Genomic DNA, 19,917 nt, shown 5'->3' with positions numbered 1-19,917 from the left:
CAGAGCTCTTCCAGAGAAATGCCTGAAACCTCATTACTTGTAGGAAAAACTGATGGGATCAACTCATATATTTCTTCTCCAAAGTGAAAGGGTTATCTTGGTGAGCACTGGACATGTCCTTTCTGGGAAGTAGAGTTAACCTAATATATTAAATTCATGTAAGACATTTAGCTTTGGGGCTTTGAAAGGAGTCTGGCCAGAAACATGTAAGGAGGAAGTAATTGAAAGCTTACTATTGGGAGTTGGCCTCTTCACTTCTAGAATTCAAAGTTGCTGTATAATGGTAGCTTTGGGAATGGATTAAAGTGTTTTTCTGTCATAAAAGCTGGTATTGTGAAAAGAAGGTTTGTAAGAAGTTATAGATTGCATGTAGTACTTGGCATAGCTTCCAAGTGGCTAGGAAGATGTGCAGAATTATCGTGAAGGGTGATTGCCTTGCTTTTCACATCCATGGAGAAATCAAAGTGCTTGTGTCAGCAGGAATTGGTGAGCACAAGGTTATAGTAGCCAGGGCTGTTTTGCTCTCACTGATCATATGCCAGACCCTGTTTCTGATATTTCCTGTACTTACAGGTCTCAATGCTGCAAAATCAGGGCCGAGAGATGATGATTGTCACCAGTGGGGCTGTAGCTTTTGGAAAGCAGCGGCTGCGCCATGAGATCTTGCTTTCTCAGAGTGTGAGGCAGGCACTTCATTCAGGCCAGAGTCAGCTAAAAGATATGGTGAGAGGCTGGTGGCACTCCTGCTTTTCCTTGAGTGTTGGGTACTTCCTGTTCAAGCCATTGCCTGACAGTTGCTCTTTGTCTTTGTAGGCCATTCCAGTCTTGGAGGCCCGAGCCTGTGCAGCAGCTGGACAGAGTGGACTAATGGCTCTGTATGAGGCCATGTTTACACAGTACAGCATCTGTGCAGCTCAGGTAAGGCACTCCCTTCTTTCCTAGATTGACTTGCTACTTTTGGAGCTTATTATTGTCACATAAACGGTAGCTTATACAAGAGTGCCTTGCTAAATATTTCTGAAACTGAGTTATCTATTGTCAAGATAAAATGAATATGTGTTTTCTTTTTGGAGTTCAGGTGTGTCCTGCTCTTCTGTAGGCAGGGAGGATCTGTTAAGATGTCTTCAGAAAAGCTGAAATTGATGATCCAAAGGGAGGGTTTAAAAACTGCAAATGGCTAAATTGTGACACATTCTGTAAAGCTGACGGAAGTGCATATCCACACTTCAGAAGTTGCTGTCCATTTTCTCTTCAAACCTTTCCATCTTGTGGATGATGGTATCCCTGGCCTTGGTCTTATGCTGCAGGCTTCAAGTGTATCAGTTGAACTACTCTTAAACAGGCTTTGCTTATTTTAGATACTCTGAAAGTACAGAATTGCTTTAACTGTAAGGCCTTATTTGTTTAGACACTTTTAACAAATTTAGGAGCCTAGTATGAAGTCTTCTTGGAGGAACTTCTTACTGTACTATGGTAGAGCCAATATGGCCAAATTGTTTATAATATAGCTGAAAATCACTATAGGTCATGCTGGATTGTAATCTTGTTCAAATCTGTAGATTCTGTCATTCCTTTGATATAAAATAATTAATTGCCCATGCAGAAAAACTTAGCATACACATTGATTCCAAGTGCTATAGTACATTTTGAATGGTGGAGTTGTTTGCTTAGTTCTCAAATGTCCAACGACAGAGTGAAAACAAAGAAAATTCTCTCCAGAGCAGACATTGAGGGTGTTTTCTGTCTCAAAAGAATGGGATGCTATCTGCATGCTGGAGGCAAGATTATTTCAGAAGAGTAAGTGAGTTCTAGTGAGTGGAAGAAGTCTTGGTATAAAGCATGCCTTCTGCTTACTACAAGTAGGAACATTAAAGTGGGAGGAATAACTGGAAAGGCAGCATCTTGAGAAATCTATTGATTTGTCTAGGGCCTTAGTATTTATCGTGAGCATCTGTGTTCTGATTACGATCTTGTTTTCCAAATTCATTCTTGGAGTGTGTGACCTACCAGCTTGAGATAGGCTATTACAGGCTTCAGTGGAATAAACCTGCTAATATTGTGGAAAGAATATTTCTCACTTGTATTCTGTATCTTTTAAATGTGGCTTTTGTTTCTGTAGAGACCCAAAACGCATGACTGCTCTGTTACGACATGTAAATACATAAGTTTATATTATGTTCTTACAGGAAAGGTGGTAGGCTAAGTAGTTTCTTTCTTCCTTTTAGATTTTAGTCACCAATCTGGATTTCCATGATGAGCAGAAGCGTCGCAACTTAAATGGCACATTACATGAGCTTTTAAGGATGAATATTGTCCCTATAATTAACACTAACGATGCAGTTGTTCCACCTCCAGAGCCAAACAGTGATCTGCAGGGGGTAAATGTGGGTAAAGTATTGCAACGGAGGGGCTTCCTGCTTGCAGATGGTGCAGTGCTAATGCGTACTTGACTAATGCCGTAACAGGGGACCTCTGAAGTCTACAGCAGAGAAACAAAGATACAGAATTAGTATGTGGACAGCGAGTACTGGAAGACTGTGTTGACTTGTCTGTATTTGGCATGATACAGTGTTATGGGGTGAAACCAGGGTAAATATTGTCTGCTTTACCAAAAGCAGGCATGCCTCTGCAGGTCATCTAATCCAGCACCCCTTCTTAAAACAGTGACAGTTAGTGCCTCTTGCCCTGTCACTGGGTGCTAAGGTGGAGAAATGAAGTACTGATGACACTGCTTGTCATTTGGATACCACTTTACTGAAGCATATGTACTTTCATACAAAGATCACCTTTGAAGTTTCTAGTGAGTGTGAAAAAAAGTAGCTCAGAAGGACTTGTTAGTGCTGAGGTAAATTGCTTTTTTTATGTTGGCACCAAATTTTTCTTAGTTTCTCACACTATTCCTTGCTTCTGATATGCATGTGTATTGCAGGTAATTAGTGTGAAGGATAACGACAGTCTGGCAGCACGACTGGCTGTGGAAATGAAAACTGATCTCCTGATTGTTCTTTCAGATGTGGAAGGTTTGTGAGTAATTCTTTAATTTCTGGTTTTAGTGAAGCACATCAGATTGTCAAACCAACCTCTTTTCCTGTTTTACTGATCTCTTCAGTTAATCTGTTTTACAAGGACAATTGCAATATACTACAATAACTCCTTAAGGCCTGTACCCAATGTTGATGCTGTGGCATAAATCAAACACTGTCTGACACACTGTTGAATCTGGGTGGGTGAGAATGCATGTGAACCTGAGACCTGTTCCAGATCCCAGAATACTGCATGTACTGTGGTACTTTTGCTAGCTTCTCAGAATTGTATGATAGTGAGGAATAGTGTGCAGAATAAAAGCTATGTGTCTTGAATTAAGAGTATAAACCAAATACTATTCTGCAATAGTTTGTTTCTTCTGGCAGCAGGTTCTGTCAGTGCATTATCGGTATATTGCAAGTCCTGGTCGTTGCTTTCCAGGTACCTGAGTCTTGCTGGCTTTTTCTGTCTCCCTCACTTTTGACTTACACTGCTCTAGTCTTCTCAGCTGTGTTGTTGTGACATAAGCTTGCCACCTGTGGATGTTGAACTTCCTGTTCTAGAGAGAGGAGGGTAGTGGGTACAGTTTCAGATCAATGCAGTCCACATCACCCTAAGTCAAATATTCTTTTCATCTTCTCCAGATGGGTTTCTTTCAGTAGATCCTGGCCTTCAGCACATGCTTGAGACCCTGAGGAGGAAAGAAGTGTGTTTCCATAAGCACTGTTTCTTTTAGCAGATGCAGCTGTGTTTCATTCTAGTCTAGCTGGTTAATTCTATTCTTGCTTGCTGCTATTCAACATGTGGGCTTTTGGCTTCTTATTTTTAGGTTTTCAATAAACCTATACCTTTTGGATCTGCCAGTTAAGAATTTTGTGCTTTCAGTCCCACAAAAAGAAGGGTTCAGTGGAAGTTTTCAATCCTATAAAGTGGAACACAGCTTTTTAGCCTCATGTTGGTTGCTTTTGTTGGTTTCTCTTTTTTTCCTTTTTCCATGGGTGAGCTTTCAACATGAGGGTATATAACTGATTTTTATGATTTATTTCAGGACTATTTGACAGCCCTCCAGGGTCTGATGATGCAAAGCTTATTGACATATTCTACCCAGGAGACCAGCAGTCTGTAACATTTGGAACCAAATCCCGAGTAGGAATGGGTGGCATGGAAGCCAAGGTAAAAATATGGAGCATTTGCTTCACAACTGGGAAGGAGAAGGAGCTACATGAGATGATTGTGCTTTGTGCTGGATCTTTTGCTTCAGATGGATCTTGGCAGGCTGCAGGAATGGGAAGGCAGGAGCCTTAGAAGTTCAATAAAAGGAAATGCTGAGTCTTATGCCTAGGGACACTGGTATGGGTTGGAGAACTGACTGCCTTGAATGCAGGTTCAGTGAAAAGGGTCCTGGTAGACACCAAATGGAATGTACACCAGCAATATGGCCTTTGGGCAAAATAGTTGTTGCAACAGTGTCCAGGGTTGTATGGAAAGGAACACAGCCAGCAGGTGGGGGAAAATTATTACTTTTATCTACTCGGCACTAGTGAACCACATCTGTGGTTCAGACACACAGAGCTGTGTCTCGTTCTATATGCTGCAGTACAGGAAGGACATGGCTTGCTACAGTGAAACCAGCAGAGAGCTATTAATATGATTAAAGAATTGGAGTACTGTCACACTAAGAGAGGCTGAGAGCTAGGATTGTTTACACTGGAAAAGAGAAGGTTTGGGTATAAGTATCTGAAGGAAGGGTTTAGAGAAGCAGAACGAGATTCTTCTTGGTGGTATCCGGGGAGCAGACAAGAGGCCATGGGCACAGAATGAAATACAAGTGAATAAATGAAATGTAATAATTTTACAATGAGGCAGCTGAAGCACTGGAGCTTCAGGTTGCCAAGAGAACCTGTGGATTCTCTGTTTGGAGATGTTCAAGACCTGACTGGATGATGTCCTAAGTAACTTGCTCTAGTTGACCCTGCTTTGAGCAGGCAGTTGGACTACATGATTTCCAGGGATCCTTTCCAGCCTCAGTTATTCTTTGAGTACCCAGAAATGGTATGTGGGTTCCTTTTGCTTTTCTTTTAGGTCGATGGGAATTGAAAAGAGCAAGTAAAGAATTACACTCAAGTAGATTTTAAAAGGTGACATTTGGAACTGTATTTTTGTGTTTTAAGTTAAAATAAGAGTCAGTCTCAATTCTTTCTTATGTGGTAATTCAAAGACTTTGGGAATCCTTGTCTCTTAAGTCTGATATGGTACCTCTCCTTTCTGAGTTTGTACAATGTAATGTTTGCTTCTGAAGGATATATTGGTGTAGACCAAGGTACTTCAGTTTTTGAGCTCAAGATTAATAGAGGTGGGAGGGTTAATGGGTTTTAGTCCTGTGTACAGTCAGGTGGTCTCAGTGTTCATTGCTGTGAATACATAAACATGGGTGTGTTGTTCAGCTTCAGCATATGTCTCTCATGAGGCTGAGATACACACTGCTGTAGTATTAATTGCTGCAGGTTTCCCTGGAACGTATCTGGAAAGTTGTCTGTAAAAACCAAAGCAGATCTTGACTAAGCAGGAAAAGACCAAAATAAAATTCTTCACCAGTTATGTTATTGATTATTCCCTTTTCTGAAGACTCAGGTAAGGTACACTCTTAAGTATCCAGAGCATAGACGGGAGGGTGGCAAAAGGAGGAGACATTTGTTACTATAGAATGTACAAAGCTTATTCAGAAATTACTTTCCCTTATCTGGCTTCTAGGATAATTTAAACAATTCCAGGTATTGAAGGTAAAGCTGCCAAGGTCAGAGAGTACTTTATTGTAAAAGTAATAATCTGTTAAGAGTTACTTGGTGTCTTTTGAGTCACATAGAGGCAAATCTTGATGCAGGTGTTGTAACAAAAGTTTGCTACAGTTGAGAATGTAGGAGACATTTTTGAAAAACTGTAGCATCAATAATAGAAAACAGATAGTGGCTCAAAGAACAAATCTTGTTTTTCAGCATGAAATTTGAGCAATAATGAAGCAGCTGATAATCTTTTGGTAGCTGAGTTTGATGTGATAGGCCTATCTGACATTTGTGTCTCATAGTGACTGTGGACTGTAATACCAAATTGTAGAACCATATTAGGAAAGCATAGAAGTGAGTAAGCACAGAAGCTTATTCAATTAAATAAATGACACATAATTAAATATATGTAGTGGATAATATTGCCCATATTGGCAAAACTTGACTGGGAAAATAAAGGAAGGAAATCACTGGCATACCTCTTCAGCAGGTAGCATCTGGGATTTAAGAGAAATCATATTCTGCTCAAAAATGTGCAAAGAGGCTAATCTTAGGACCAGTCAGTACACAAGGATTTCAAAGGACCCTTAGTAATGAGCTTATCGTAATGTAAACTTAACATACTGTAGAAGGATTAAGCAAATATCAGTATTCCAGCACTGAAGTTCAGAGATTCCCAAAGTGTGTTGAATGCTCTTTGAAAGCATAAGTGATCAATCTGGCCATCAGAGTGGACCAAGAAGTCTTGTTGAGAGTGGTGATTCAAATAACCAGTGAATCCCTTGCAACTGGCTGTGTCTTTTCCTGTAGGTGAAAGCAGCTCTGTGGGCCCTGCAAGGAGGCACTTCAGTAGTGATTGCAAATGGAACCCACCCAAAGATCTCAGGTCATGTCATCACAGATATTGTAGAAGGGAAAAAAGTTGGAACTTTTTTTTCAGAGGTAAAACCTGCCGGTGAGTACAGAGTTAATGTGTACCTTGAGAGTTGTAGAGATTTCCTGAAAAATTAGAGTTAAAATTTGTCTAGAGCTGGTGCAATAACTGGAAAACCATTCTCTGCTTGCGAAATGGATTTTGAAAGACATTTTCTGAAGTAGGGGTAGAAATGCTGAATTCCCTGCTCTTCTTCTCTCCAGCTGATAAACTGTTACATCAGACTTGCGTTTGAAGAATGCAGTGAGTAGAGTAGAAGTTTTGCCTTTTGTAGTCTTAAGAGTTATCATCAAGTATCCACGATTTCACTGTGAAAATATGGATATAGAATGTGCTGCTGAACTAAGGTAGTGTTTAGGTTTATTTTTTATCATTAATTTATTTTATGACTCAGTCTTCTAGTATGGTAGGTAGGAATGTTTTCCTGCCACTGCATTACTGGAACAGTGTAATAATTGTTGGATAAAAGCAGACCAAAGATCCATCACCTTAGCAGAATAGATACTGGAGTGATACTTTTGACTTTCACGTTAAGCCAAGTGAATTTCTTTGTGTATAGTAATCCTTAATGGATTTCTTGTATAAATACATCAAATCATCCTTTGAATGCACTTGGTGTCGTTATGCTCCAGTGCCTTTTTGGTTAGCCCCACTATAATAAGTTGGTATCAGCAGTAAAGCTTCTAATCTTGTGATCCCATTCTGAATCATAAATATGCTAAGTAGCAAAAGTCTGTCCCTGTGGACTATTGTGGTGTTTACTCCAGTAATCTCCTTGTCTTCTATCTTCCAAAACCCACACTTTGGAAATTCAAGTAACTTGAAAAAATCAAATATATCTGCTTACATACATAATTTTTCTCCAAGAACATTAAAAAATGCCATGTTTTGCAAAGTGTAATAACACTTCAAAAAGCCAGTTTAAGATGTCGTAATTAGTGTAATAAACCTCATGTCCACGCATTCTTTTTTTATGCTTCCCACTATACCTCTCTATGATTTCTATTCTGGCAGTTTCCATGGGACTCTTCTTAAATGGAAGTGGGGTTCAAGATACCTGGTTTACAGGCTATTTCAGGAGAGTTAAAAATGGCAGTTTTTCCACAAGCTGCTTGTGAATTTTTTTCAGAAATGCTTCCTGAACACGGTGACTTGAAACAGAAACACAACCTATTTTATATAATTTCAGCACCTTGCTTCTAAAATGCATACAAGGAAAGACAGGGAAAGCAATTTTTCTGCAAGCTTTTACTAGGGTTTTGGCTTCCATTACTGTTTGTGTGTTCCCATGCATACATTTGTCAGCTGGATACTTAAACTTCCCGAAGTTTGCCTCTTTTCTTTCAGTAGCCTACTATGCCCAAGTGACTTAGCTATCTTGTTGCTCTTTTGGCCTTCATTAAGTCTTTTTGATACATGCTGCACACTTGTTGTTACAGAGACAGAATCTTTGTGATGGTTCTTTATGTAGGGACCATAACAATATTTTTGTGTCAGGTACAGACTTTTCTCTATTAGGATACAACATTTTTCTTGAATTTTTCTGTTTGAAACTGTTTCATGCTCTAAACAAAGAAGTGGAAGACAAATGGGCTAGCGCTCACTTCTGCCTGTGCTGTTACTTTGTCTGCATAGCCTATTTTTGGGGTTTTTTTGCAGGCCCTACTGTAGAGCAGCAGGCTGAAATGGCTCGAGCTGGTGGCAGGACCTTGGCGGCTCTACAGCCTGAGCAGGTGACAGAACAATATGGCCAAATTGTTAATAATGTGCATGTGTGGCAAGTTTTACAACTCAGGCTTATAACATAAATTAACCCCTTGGGACAAGAATCTATTATTTCTGTGCCAGATCTATTGTTTGTATTGTAGCCTGCTTAAAGATGATAAAAGCAAAAAGATCGTGTTCCTTGGGGCTGTGAAGTAATATGAACTTTCATGTGGGGTTTATAAAACTTTTGATAGCATCAAGTAACACACAGAAGTGAATTGTGATTCGAACTGCTGAAGAATTGGCTGGAATAACTTGCTCCATTCACTCCTGTGTGGAGTTTAGCATACAACATGTATACAAAAGTGGATATTACTACTCTGCAGCTGGGTGGGTATGATGTGGTACAAGGTGGTTTTAAAGGAAGGGCATGTGAGTTTGGTGAAGAAGACTGGGAAAGGAAAGCAAGATAATAAAAAGCAAGGTAAAGGCTGAAGCAATGTTCGGCCTTCTTTTTCAGTGTGATGTGGACTGGAAAAATCAGCTGCCCAAGTATCGGGAAGGTTAAGATAGAGGATGTGGTCAGCATAAATGGACTATAGGAACTAGGTGTCAAACAGCATGAACTTTGAGTAAGAAGTCAGTTCAGAAACTGTTTTCTCTTTCAGAGAGCAGAGATTATTTATCGTCTTGCTGACTTACTAACGGATCAGAGGGAAGAAATTCTCATGGCAAACAAGAAGGACTTAGAGGAGGCTGAAAATAAAGGTACTGCTTTCAAACCTTCCATAGTACTATCATTTTGGACCTCTCTGGGCCTCAAGACAAATGAGCAGAACTAGAATCTTCTGTCACCTGGGATTGGGAAGTATGGCTGACACAGATTATTGAACCCAGGACTTTGAGAGCTTGTCAGTGTAAATAGCTGCAGCCTCCTTCATTGCATAAAGCAGATGCCTTCATCAGAGAAGATACTGAGGCAGTACAAAACACCAAGTGGTGTATTGTAAAAAAAAATTTTAAAAATTAAACAAATATCTCTGTTACTGTCATGAGCAAAGTGAGTATCTTCTGGGCTGGTTAATGTAATGTTTGGTTCCTCAAGGGAATGCTATCATCTCTACATTTAAATTGATGCTTGCCAAAGCATCAGTTGTCCCCTTCTGATTGAGGAAGGTTCTCTTTAGGTGGCTCAGGTGAAACCCGCTCTTCTGTGTTAGACTGATGCATTCATTGAGAAGCTGGGATTGAGGTGTGTACATGTTGGCATTACAAGTACATGAAAAAAACACATAATGAATTGTAATACTATGTGGAAGACACCACTAACCACTGTGTATGAGGAGACATTGCTGGGTTACTTACTCTTTGAACGTGTTCAGACTAGAAAATTCAAGTTGTTCTTGCCCAGTCTGCACAGAAATGCTATATGTATGTCTGTGCTTTGGTGTTTCTCTTTGTAAAACAGAAGGATGCAATTACTGCCTGGACCTTCCAGAAATACTGAAAGGGTAGAAATTCGTAGGAAAATCAGTCATGCATTCAATACGTGAAATAGGACAAACCTTATCTTTCTGGATGTTGGTAGTTTGTGTGGTTGCTTCATGTACAAAGCACTTAAACCTCATTAGTTGAAAATGTGGTGGGTGAAATAGTCATCATATTTAGGGGTTTTATTGTGACTACCAGACTTGATGCTATGCATTTTTAATCTCAGGTAGATTACTTGCTAGGGTGTGGGAAATATCTTAATTTTTCTTAGGTTCAGCACTCATTTAAGTCATTTCTGCCTGAGCTTAGGAAGACCAATCTATCTTCAGCACAACTTTTTCTTTCTTTTAGGGAGATTAGCACTCCCTTTGTTGAAACGCTTAAGTCTGTCTACTTCAAAGCTAAACAGCTTGGCTATTGGTCTGCGTCAGATTGCAGCATCCTCACAGGACAGCGTTGGCCGTGTAATTCGACGAACTCGAATAGCAAAAGACCTGGATTTGGAGCAGGTTACAGTGCCAATTGGTGTCCTTCTCGTGATCTTTGAATCTCGTCCTGACTGTCTTCCACAGGTTTGTAAGCAAGGTAGATTACGCTGTTGGGTATTTCTGTTGGCAAGCAAGCAAGAGACTACAAAAAGTATTGTTTCAAAGGACTCTTGCTTGGATTCTTCTACTATTGATTTTTTTGCCATCCCTGTTTTTTATGCAGAGGTGTTTTCAGAACTTGCTTCTGCAGTGTTCAGTTAATCATTTGTCTAATGCAAGGAATAAGGCAGGTATGTTAAGGGCAAATGCTTTCCTCTGCAGCACTGTGTGGAAGTGTTGCTATAAGTAAATCCTGTTATAAAATGCATGAAAATATGGGTGCTGAACTAGTGTCGCAGAGGCAACCTTGGTCTTACTTTCTAACTCCCAACTACTTTACTGAGCAACTGAATTAGATTTTAAAATCAAAACAAAACACAAAAACCCCTCTGATTAGCAACATCTCTTCCCACAATTAGCATTAGGTATCTAGAAAGCTTGATTGAGGAGTTTTATAATGAACAGGTGTTTGAGTAGAAAATGATGGGTACAGCCACTTTGAGGATGTGAGGCTCAACGAGTGGACAGCTTTGTACTTCATGCTAGATTTTTGTGAGTAGTCCCCATTTCACAGTGAAAAGGAGTATGCTGTAAGAAAAGTTCCTGAAACAAAAAGGCACTAGTCTTCCTTGACTACCAGCTCTGTTTGTTACAGATAGCCAGTGTGTTACCTTGTTGAATTTGTGTCTGTCTTCCTCAGCTTCAACTCAGGTCTCTTTCCTTGCATAGCTGGTGTCTTCCTCTTTCTCTTTGTTGTATCTTAAAACTTATATCAGACTGTCTCCTGCTGGCTTCCCTGCCCTGCCTTCCCTTCCCCTGCTTTGTTTTACAGACTTGGGATAGCTTGTTTTGGTAGTTGCTTTGCTTCTTGCTAACCTGCTGTCCTCATACTCACATCAGGCTTCCTGATGCAACTTCAGAGAATCATCTTTGATAACTCTGCATTTGAATGGCATGATTTCTGTCCCATCCTGTACCTGATAGTAGGAGAGTCTCTGATTGAGAGGAGCAGTTCCCTCCTCTTAGTCCACTACTGTATCCCATGCTTGTTTGGGTTAAGATTTAATATGCTTTAAGTGAGCATTTACAAACAGCATGTTTGCCTCTAATACAGGGTGAAATTGCAATCATCCTTCAGAGACTGTATTGTACAGATTCCACCAAATCCAGGTGTTCTGAAGTGTAGTCATGTTCTACTAGTCTTTGAGACTGAAGCATTTTGAAACCCCTTTCCTTGTGTTCTACTTTTAATCACATAAATTTTTGATTTTTGTGTCTTAATTCTTGGTATTTTTTCCTTTCATTTTTTCAAACCAGGTCAAAACATTTCTTTTAATCTTATGCCTCTTTACTCAAATAAGCTTATTTGTTTAGTTTCCTTTTGTGATACTGATCTGGAGGGGCAGATAAAAGGTACTTTTAAAACACAATCAGATGTCTTTTTAATGTCTAAATACATAAGTTAAAAAGACACATGATAGCTATGTAAGGTAGACTTTCCAGATGTTTACACTTCATTGTGCTTTTCTAATGTGTTTCTTGTTTTCAGTATTCTTTTCAAATGAGGTAGAATATCAAGCATTTTGATTATTATTACGTATTTGGTACTAGAAGGGGAAAGATGTATCTGGCTGGTTATTTTATGAATCAGGATCTAAAGCGCCACCAAGCTAACTTCTTAATCTATGTGAGCCTGGCTAATTTTGGCATCAGCATCTCAACAATATACAATAGATACTCTAATGAGTGTATGATTGGTGATTATATATACAGGTGATGGTAATGATACATATAATCTTTCCCAGAAGACAGCAATACAGCAAAATAACTTAAAATACTGAGTTTTTTTTTATTCTAAAGAGAATAAACTCACCTCTGGAGAGGAAGTGATTTTCTTTTCTAAAGGAGTGCATGCTTTTAAACTTTTTTTTAAGTAGGTGAACAAATTGTGAGGCTATAGTGAATGATGTTGGGATGAGAAATACAAAAAAGAATACAAAAGTAAAATAAGTTTTGAAAAAGAGCTTTATTGCATCTGATGTACTCCAAGGTAGAAAGGATCAAAAACCTCTTGTGTTGCTGGACTTAAATGGTTGAAATCTAACACCTGAAACAGAAGGGCAGCAATGTCTATCGGTTTCTTCTGGTGATAAACATGGAAGCAAAGATGATACTGTGCCTATTGTCTCAATTTTTTTTTTTTTTTGCCTAGAGCAAGTGTTGTCTGTTTATGGCTGCTGTTTTAGACAGCAGGATGAAAATGTTTTTCCTTTTCATAGGAAGATCTTATTTGGTACTCTCTGCTGGAATGGTTAGGGACAAGAGTTCTTGCTGCTAAAATTAGTCTCCTTGGGGTAATTGCCCACACAGCTATGCAATTCATATGAAGCCCTATGTCCATAGCTTCCTCTGACTTGTTCACTGTAGTCTCTCCATCGCAATAGTACCCTGAAAGCTCAAGTTTGTTCTTGAAATTAGCACATCTAATTTCTGGAGTTAAATGTGCTGCTACTTGTAATGCTTTTTCGGAGCCATGAAAGGAAAACTGTACATCAATATTGAGTAAATCAACTGAAAAAAAAAATCCTAGTTTTATTTTGTGGGTGTTATTCTGACAAAAGAACCAGAATACATTTAAAGTTTTTTTTTTTCCCCCCTATAATAAACTCCTTTGGCAGGTGTCTGCTTTGGCCATAGCCAGTGGAAATGGCTTACTACTTAAAGGAGGGAAAGAGGCAGCACATAGCAATCAAATCCTTCATCATCTGACACAAGAAGCACTCTCTATTCATGGAGTCAGAGATGCAGTGCAACTGGTAAGTGCCTAGAGTTAAATCAACTGTTTCTTTGCTATGGTATGTATAAAAAGTGTGGGCAAAACCTGAGAGTTAAAACTGTAAGCTCTTTGTATTGCAACTACCACAGGTGAACACAAGAGAGGAAGTAGAAGATCTCTGCCGTTTGGATAAGCTGATAGATCTCATCATTCCACGTGGTTCATCACAGCTAGTCAGGAATATCCAGAAAGCTGCTAAGGGAATCCCAGTGATGGGTCACAGTGAAGGGATCTGTCATGTGTATGTTGACATGGATGCCAGTGTTGAGAAGGTCACACGAATAAGTAAGCAGTGAGAGGGTGACTTGAATCTCATGGGTGTAGTTGAACTTTGGAGTATGCAATGTAGTTGTGGTAATTTATAACTTATATATTTTCCAAAAATCTTTGTTGTAAATGTTATATAACCAATTATGTACTCTTAAACCTCAGTCAGAGACTCAAAGTGTGAATATCCTGCTGCCTGTAATGCTCTGGAAACTCTCTTAATTCATCGAGACTTGCTGAGAACCCCGTTGTTTGATCAGATCATAGACATGTTGAGAGTAGAACAGGTTAGTTACTCATACTTTTGTTTTGTGGTTTTTGTCTGTTTTTTTCCTAAAACTTTAGAAGCATTTGGTTTGGCTGGTGTAGCCCTGTTTGCATGGCATAACTTTTTACTTACCCATATGTGTCTTTGTACATGTCAGTGAACTTTGGTTCTCCACACAGCATCAAGTGTTTCTGTAGAAATGATCTGAAAGCAGCTTACTCAGGACAGCTACAGGCTGTTACTGGGATACCTTTGCTATATACTTCCTTGTATATAGGAAAAATAATCTTCTGCCATAAAAGCATATACACAACCTTTCTCTACCTTTTCAAATTCAGTCAGATACAAAGCCTTGTCTTCCTGAATCTATTAATTTAGCTTCTTACCCAAGTGAATTCCCTTCTGTTTTTATCCTTTCTGAATTTGCTTCATACATGTGTTTTTTAAAATTATCCTCTTGGATGCCCTTTGTTCCCACCCATTTTCCCTCCTGATATGTCAAAGGATATCAAAAGGCCAGCATACTAACTAGTTGTCTAGACACAAGCAATATTTTTCCAGTAAAGGTAGCAGAGATGCATCAGGAAGAAGTATCCATGAATTACACATAAATCAAGGGTTTTCACACAGCACTGTGTATTTGACAAATACAGTGCACAGGCAGTGATTAATGGAGGATAGAGAGGTCATACATTTTAATGTTGTTAAAGGGGTTATAGTAAAAGAAGCTGGTAAGTAGTCAAGGAGCAAGTTCTCAATATTTGGAGTTTCTAATATCTTGTTTAGTTGTTTCTTGGGAAGGGTAGAGTGTAGGGTAGATATTTGTATTTTGGATGGGAGGAATATGTGTACCAGTGCATTTCCACCACCAACCCTAACCCATCTCCTTATACAGTGCGGAGGATATTAACTGTCTAATCTAACCTGACAACAAGAAATATGCAAATATTGGGCAGGATTATGCAATAAAGTAATTTATAGTTGCACAAGAAAATGGTGGTTTACAGATGTTGTCTTAAAAGCCTTCACGTTTAGTAGACTTATGCCTTATTTCCCATTTATGCTTATCTTGTAAAAATTTCCTGTTTGAATGGAAATTCATCTGCATGGAATTTCTGTGCTGTATCTGTTCTAAATTATCTCTCATTGTTTAGGTGTTTTGGCAGAGATTGGTAATGTGTTAAAATTTTCTTTATAACAAATGAAAAATATCTGTGTGAGTTTTTTTTGGTTTTGGACCCAGTAACTCCTTTGTATCTGAGATGTGCTTCAGAGATGGCTGGTATCAATTTATAAAGTAAAAGGATAAAAGTCATTCAAGATCTCAAGACTTCCGTAGGTGCAAACTTGGAAGCATTCCTTTAGTTATGCTCTGCATTGCAGTTGCTGTCTTAAAACAAAGGCTGGCATCAGTATTTTAGCTGTTTTCCTAGCAGTGCTGTACTGGCCTTTTCTGCCGGGTGACTAAGTGATGCAATTGCTTTAAGCAATTTCAAATGAGTCCTGAATTAGAGCTTGTCATGGTAGGTAGCTAACCTAGCATGTCAGTTACTGTACCTTGTAGCTAATTCACCTTTGTGCCAAGTTTCCCAAAGTGTAGGTGTATTTTTCTCACACTGCATGCATTAACTGTTGTGAATTAACTCCACTCAGTAACTAAGCACCATCCAAGCTGCCTGCTTGCTCTCCTCTCCTCCAAGTGGGACAGGAGGAGACAATTAGAACAAAACCAAGGAAGCTTGCAGGTTGAAAGATAGCTTGATAATTGAAGGAAAGAGGAAGAAGAAAGGGGACAAAGAGGAGGAAATAACCCAATAAGAAAGTAAACCCCAAAACAAACAAAAAACTCACCAGCAACACCCACAAGGCAAAGCTAATTACTTGCTGTCTGCCACAAAAAAACAATGCCCAGCCAGTCTCTTGGGCAATGCCTACCTTCTTCAAAAACCCCCTAACCCTCAGTTTGTATTGCAGCACATGACATTATATGGCATGGAACACCCCTTTGGTCAGTTCTGGTCAGCTGTTGGCTGTATCCCCTCCCAAACTCCTGCACACTCCCAATCTTCGTACTACAGGCACAGAGTTGGAACAGGGGGGAAGAGAGAACTTTTATGTTGTGCAAACTCTGTTTAGTAACAGCCAAAACATTGGTGTGTTTTTAACACTGTTCTAGTCAAAAGTCCAAAACATAGCACCACAGGGACTGCTATCCATCCCATATTGAGTACGAGAAACTACACTTTCACCTGAAAGGCACTGGTATGGTCAGTAGCCGCAAACAAAATGTTCCTGGTGTTGCAGGTGAAGATTCATGCTGGCCCAAAGTTTGCATCTTACTTGACATTCAGTCCTTCAGAAGTGAAATCTCTGCGCACAGAATATGGGGACCTGGAGTGCTGCATTGAGGTGGTGGACAGCGTTCAAGAGGCTGTTGAACATATCCACAAGTATGGAAGTTCCCATACAGATGTGATTATCACAGAGAATGGTTAGTGACCTGGCACCTTCTTTAAGCTGCTGTTTTGGTTTGACTGCTAATTGCTGGTGTTAGTGCAACTAACCACATTGTAGTAGTTAGTCTCTTTGGTCTGTGCCAGTTCAAAACCTTACTAGAGCTGTGCCAAAACAAATGTTGACTCTCCAACCAAACCAAGCCCAGAACTTCTGAGAATCAGCTGCAGTTAAGGTCATGTTGATCTGGCCAGTGTGAGTCAAGTAGGCTTCTCTTTCTGTACTTCTTGTTGAGCTTAAATGCCTGTCACTAAAAGGCATACATTTGATACCATAACCACTGCCACAGGACCTGGTGAACTAGTGATTTATACTGGAAATAGAGTTGCTCTTGAATGTCTGTCTTGTTGCTAAGGGCTACTGACCTCCAAGTTCACACATTTGCATGTGGCATTTCTGCATGGTAGTTCTCAAATAGTACTCGCAATAGCAATTGAGTTTAGGATTTCTCAGTATTTGGAACACTTCCATGTTTGAGACTAATGGAGAGCTGCCTGTAGCTTAACTGTCTCAGTTTGAATGACAGATGCTGTTTGGGGCAACTATTCTTTCTCCTTGGTCATGCAACTAAATCTCTCTTTGACTGAACTGAATAGATTTAGAATTAGACATCTTTTTGCTTGCTTCTAATCTTGGTGAGCTTATTCTAAGGTTTGCAGTTTTGTCTACTTGATAAGCATACAGGGAGGAAGATAAAAATGAGCGTGGCTTAGCCCAGGCTGTTTTAAGTACTGTCTGATAAGGTTGCACGTGAAAGTTGTATTGTTATGTATGTTCAGTGTTTATTGGAATACATGATCATTCTGTATGTAATGGATTTTATTTTTCTCTGCCTCTTTCCCAGAGAAAACAGGAGAGTTCTTCCTCCAGCATGTGGACAGCGCTTGTGTTTTCTGGAATGCCAGTACCCGTTTCTCTGATGGCTATAGGTTTGGACTTGGTAAGAGAGAAGATATTGTAGGGTTGTGACTCTGCAGAATTTTGTGGTGTTGAAAAGTTTGGTAGTATGAATCTTGAAAGGTAGGATTAGTCTCTTATCTTACTGTCTAGTAAAAGGTTTTCAGGAAAGGTACTGTATGAAAAGTTGAAGCCTAGAAATTTCATCCGCACAAAGATATTTTGGATCCTTTGAAGCTCTATTCAATTGCAGTAAAGTATGCTGCATGCATATAGTGATAGAACAATGCAATAGAGGATGTGAAACTGCTGAATAGCTTTCCTTTTGTTTCTCTTTCTAATGATGCTGTAAAGAAGGCAATGCTTCAGTCCTGATGGGCAGATTGAGATGCTGTGCAATGTGCGAGTCCTGCAGTGTTAAGGAATGAAGGGTAGGAACTAAACTGAGTATAAACTGATTAAATAAACAGGTGCAGCTACTGTGAATTGCAGAAGGTAAGGGAAACATTCATTCCTTGATGAGGCAGAAAATCAGAAATCTCCACTACACGCTGTTACTGTGTTAGCTGGAACAGTGCTCCATATGACTGAAAAATTCCAGTTAAGGTCTTCCAATATCTCCTCAATGTGATAAAAAAGGATGTAAGATCATAATCTTTAATAGTTTAGCTTTTTTTTTCTTTGAAGGATTATGCTCTTAGATCGGTCTAAGAGCAATGCAAGAGATACCTCTCTCTCTCTCTCTCTCTCTCTCTCTCTCTCTTGCATCTTTCTTTCTGAAAGTAACATACTACTTTCTGTAGTAGCCAGAAGTATAAACATTACAATTTATAATGAACAATTAATCTCCTCGAGCTTCTCCATCAGCAGGGAAATGGAACTGGTATTTGGAGAGGAACAGAGAATGGCAGGTCCCTGAAAGGCAGTCAGCTTTTTAACTTTGAGATATAAAAACATTTATCATCAGAGGATTAACTACATCTATTTTGGGTGTTTCCTACAGGTGCTGAAGTGGGAATCAGTACTTCACGTATCCATGCACGTGGACCAGTGGGAATCGAAGGACTCTTAACTACGAAGTGGTTGCTGAGGGGGGACAATCATGTTGTTTCTGACTTTTCAGAGCATGGGAGCATGAAGTATCTTCATGAAAGCCTCCCTCTCCCTCAGAGAAATGCTAACTGAAAACACTGGGGAGAAAACCCAGGGTATAATTATTTCCTGAAGTTGTTCAGCCTTCAGGATAATCTCTGGTAAAGGAGTTTGTTTTTCATCATCAGAAACATTGTCCTTGGTCATTTTGCAGTACAATGAATACAAAATGATCCCATCAGTGAAAATTGTTCCCCTCCCTCCCTTTCAGTTTCCTTAGACAGTATCTGCAAACTGACCTCACTTCTCCCAAAGACAGATTTTTTCAAATCATATAGGTAACATAAGGAAGGATTTCAGTATCCACTACATTCCTTTTTTATCCCAGTGCTCCCTGTAGCAAATATGTTTTGTGGTGGAGTTTAATTTTTTTTCCTAAGTTTTGTTTTATTCCAGTATCTGTTCTGGAGAACAGACTCAGTAGTTTTGGTTTTGAGGGTTTTTCTTCAGTCTTAGGATCATGGCATCTCTTGAGGGCCGGAAAGCTTTATGCTTAATTTCTTTGTATTTGATCATTCTTGAGATAGGGAGACAGATGTTCGAAATGTATAGTAAACTTTTGACCAAGAAACCTTTTATATCTAATTCTTTGTATTGTTGACTATTGTAGATAAAAGACATCATTTTCTGCTACATTAATTTTGTTACTTATTTGCATCAAAGTTCATTTTTCTTCAGTTTTATATAAAACTTACTCCAACAGCACTTCGATGATGGCTTGTCCAGAATGAAGCTCTCCCACCTGCATGAACACTTCCTGTGGTGCACTGCAGCCGCGCCACACAGCTGGCAGCCAGAGCTCCCCGCTGGCTGCAGAACGTCGCGCTCTCGGTTGGGGGGTCCCGGTGTGCTACCGCCCCATCGGGGCGCCATTTCCTTTCCTGCCAGCTGCTCTCCGCCGCTGTCTTGGCGTGCGTGGTGGATGCACCGTGCTTGGGATCCGGTGCTGCTGCATCCCTTTCTCCGGTCACAGGGACATCACGATAGGGTGCAGGGTGCATCTCCCCTCTGAGCAGATGTAGGCTGCTGGACATGGGTGAGGCGTGTGAGATGCCTCAGTAGGTGTGGATGGCTCCTGTTCGCTGAAGGTGTCATGGCAGGAAAGCTCAGATTAGCACCAGAGGGTCACAGTGCAGAGGCTACAAGGGAGGCTTTGCCTGGTCTGAGGGCCATGGTGTTGTCATAACCACGGTCAGTGCATGCGTTCAGCCCCGGGTGCACAGACACCCAGCAGAGGGTGGGCCCCAGAGCAGGGCGGTGGTACTGAGGCTCCCCTGCCTGGGCTTGCTGGCAAGTAGCAAGGAAAATGGCTTAAGTACCCCATTCCTCTGAAGTGAAGGTGAGGGAAGATGCTGAGGGGGGGATGTCTGTGGGGGGAGGGGGCAAAGTTGGGAATTGCAAGGAGGGATTTAAAGTCAGTGTAGGGGAGAGAACTGTTCAGGACCAATTCCCTTGGAGCA

At 40.1% G+C, this 19,917-nt stretch overlaps 1 protein-coding gene across 8 annotated transcripts in view; it reads left to right on the top strand.

Annotated features, from left to right (window-relative positions):
- The window catches only part of ALDH18A1 (aldehyde dehydrogenase 18 family member A1), a 32,727-nt gene extending 13,635 nt beyond the window's left edge, over nucleotides 1–19,092 (top strand). For 6 of the 8 annotated variants that reach the window (XM_041467336.1, XM_041467335.1, XM_041467341.1 and 3 more), the window contains 15 exons: nucleotides 574–723; nucleotides 814–918; nucleotides 2,226–2,384; nucleotides 2,930–3,020; nucleotides 4,073–4,197; nucleotides 6,615–6,759; nucleotides 8,398–8,471; nucleotides 9,114–9,213; nucleotides 10,288–10,508; nucleotides 13,202–13,339; nucleotides 13,449–13,644; nucleotides 13,792–13,913; nucleotides 16,199–16,385; nucleotides 17,253–17,348; nucleotides 18,309–19,092. In XM_041467336.1, the coding sequence (XP_041323270.1) occupies nucleotides 574–723; nucleotides 814–918; nucleotides 2,226–2,384; nucleotides 2,930–3,020; nucleotides 4,073–4,197; nucleotides 6,615–6,759; nucleotides 8,398–8,471; nucleotides 9,114–9,213; nucleotides 10,288–10,508; nucleotides 13,202–13,339; nucleotides 13,449–13,644; nucleotides 13,792–13,913; nucleotides 16,199–16,385; nucleotides 17,253–17,348; nucleotides 18,309–18,490 (2,091 nt within the window). In that variant the 3' untranslated portion in view covers nucleotides 18,491–19,092. The remainder of the gene's footprint in view (nucleotides 1–573; nucleotides 724–813; nucleotides 919–2,225; nucleotides 2,385–2,929; nucleotides 3,021–4,072; nucleotides 4,198–6,614; nucleotides 6,760–8,397; nucleotides 8,472–9,113; nucleotides 9,214–10,287; nucleotides 10,509–13,201; nucleotides 13,340–13,448; nucleotides 13,645–13,791; nucleotides 13,914–16,198; nucleotides 16,386–17,252; nucleotides 17,349–18,308) is intronic. The other 2 variants (XM_041467339.1, XM_041467340.1) reach the window with 2 other exon arrangements.
- Nucleotides 19,093–19,917: the final 825 nt, after the last annotated feature.

The sequence above is a fragment of the Pyrgilauda ruficollis genome, unplaced genomic scaffold, assembly GCF_017590135.1.
Source record: "Pyrgilauda ruficollis isolate IOZ18807 unplaced genomic scaffold, ASM1759013v1 scaffold207, whole genome shotgun sequence".
In the NCBI taxonomy this organism is placed as follows: Eukaryota; Metazoa; Chordata; class Aves; order Passeriformes; family Passeridae; genus Pyrgilauda; species Pyrgilauda ruficollis.
The sequence above is the reverse complement of the archived record's forward strand: the minus strand, read 5'-3'. Positions and strand labels throughout refer to the sequence as shown.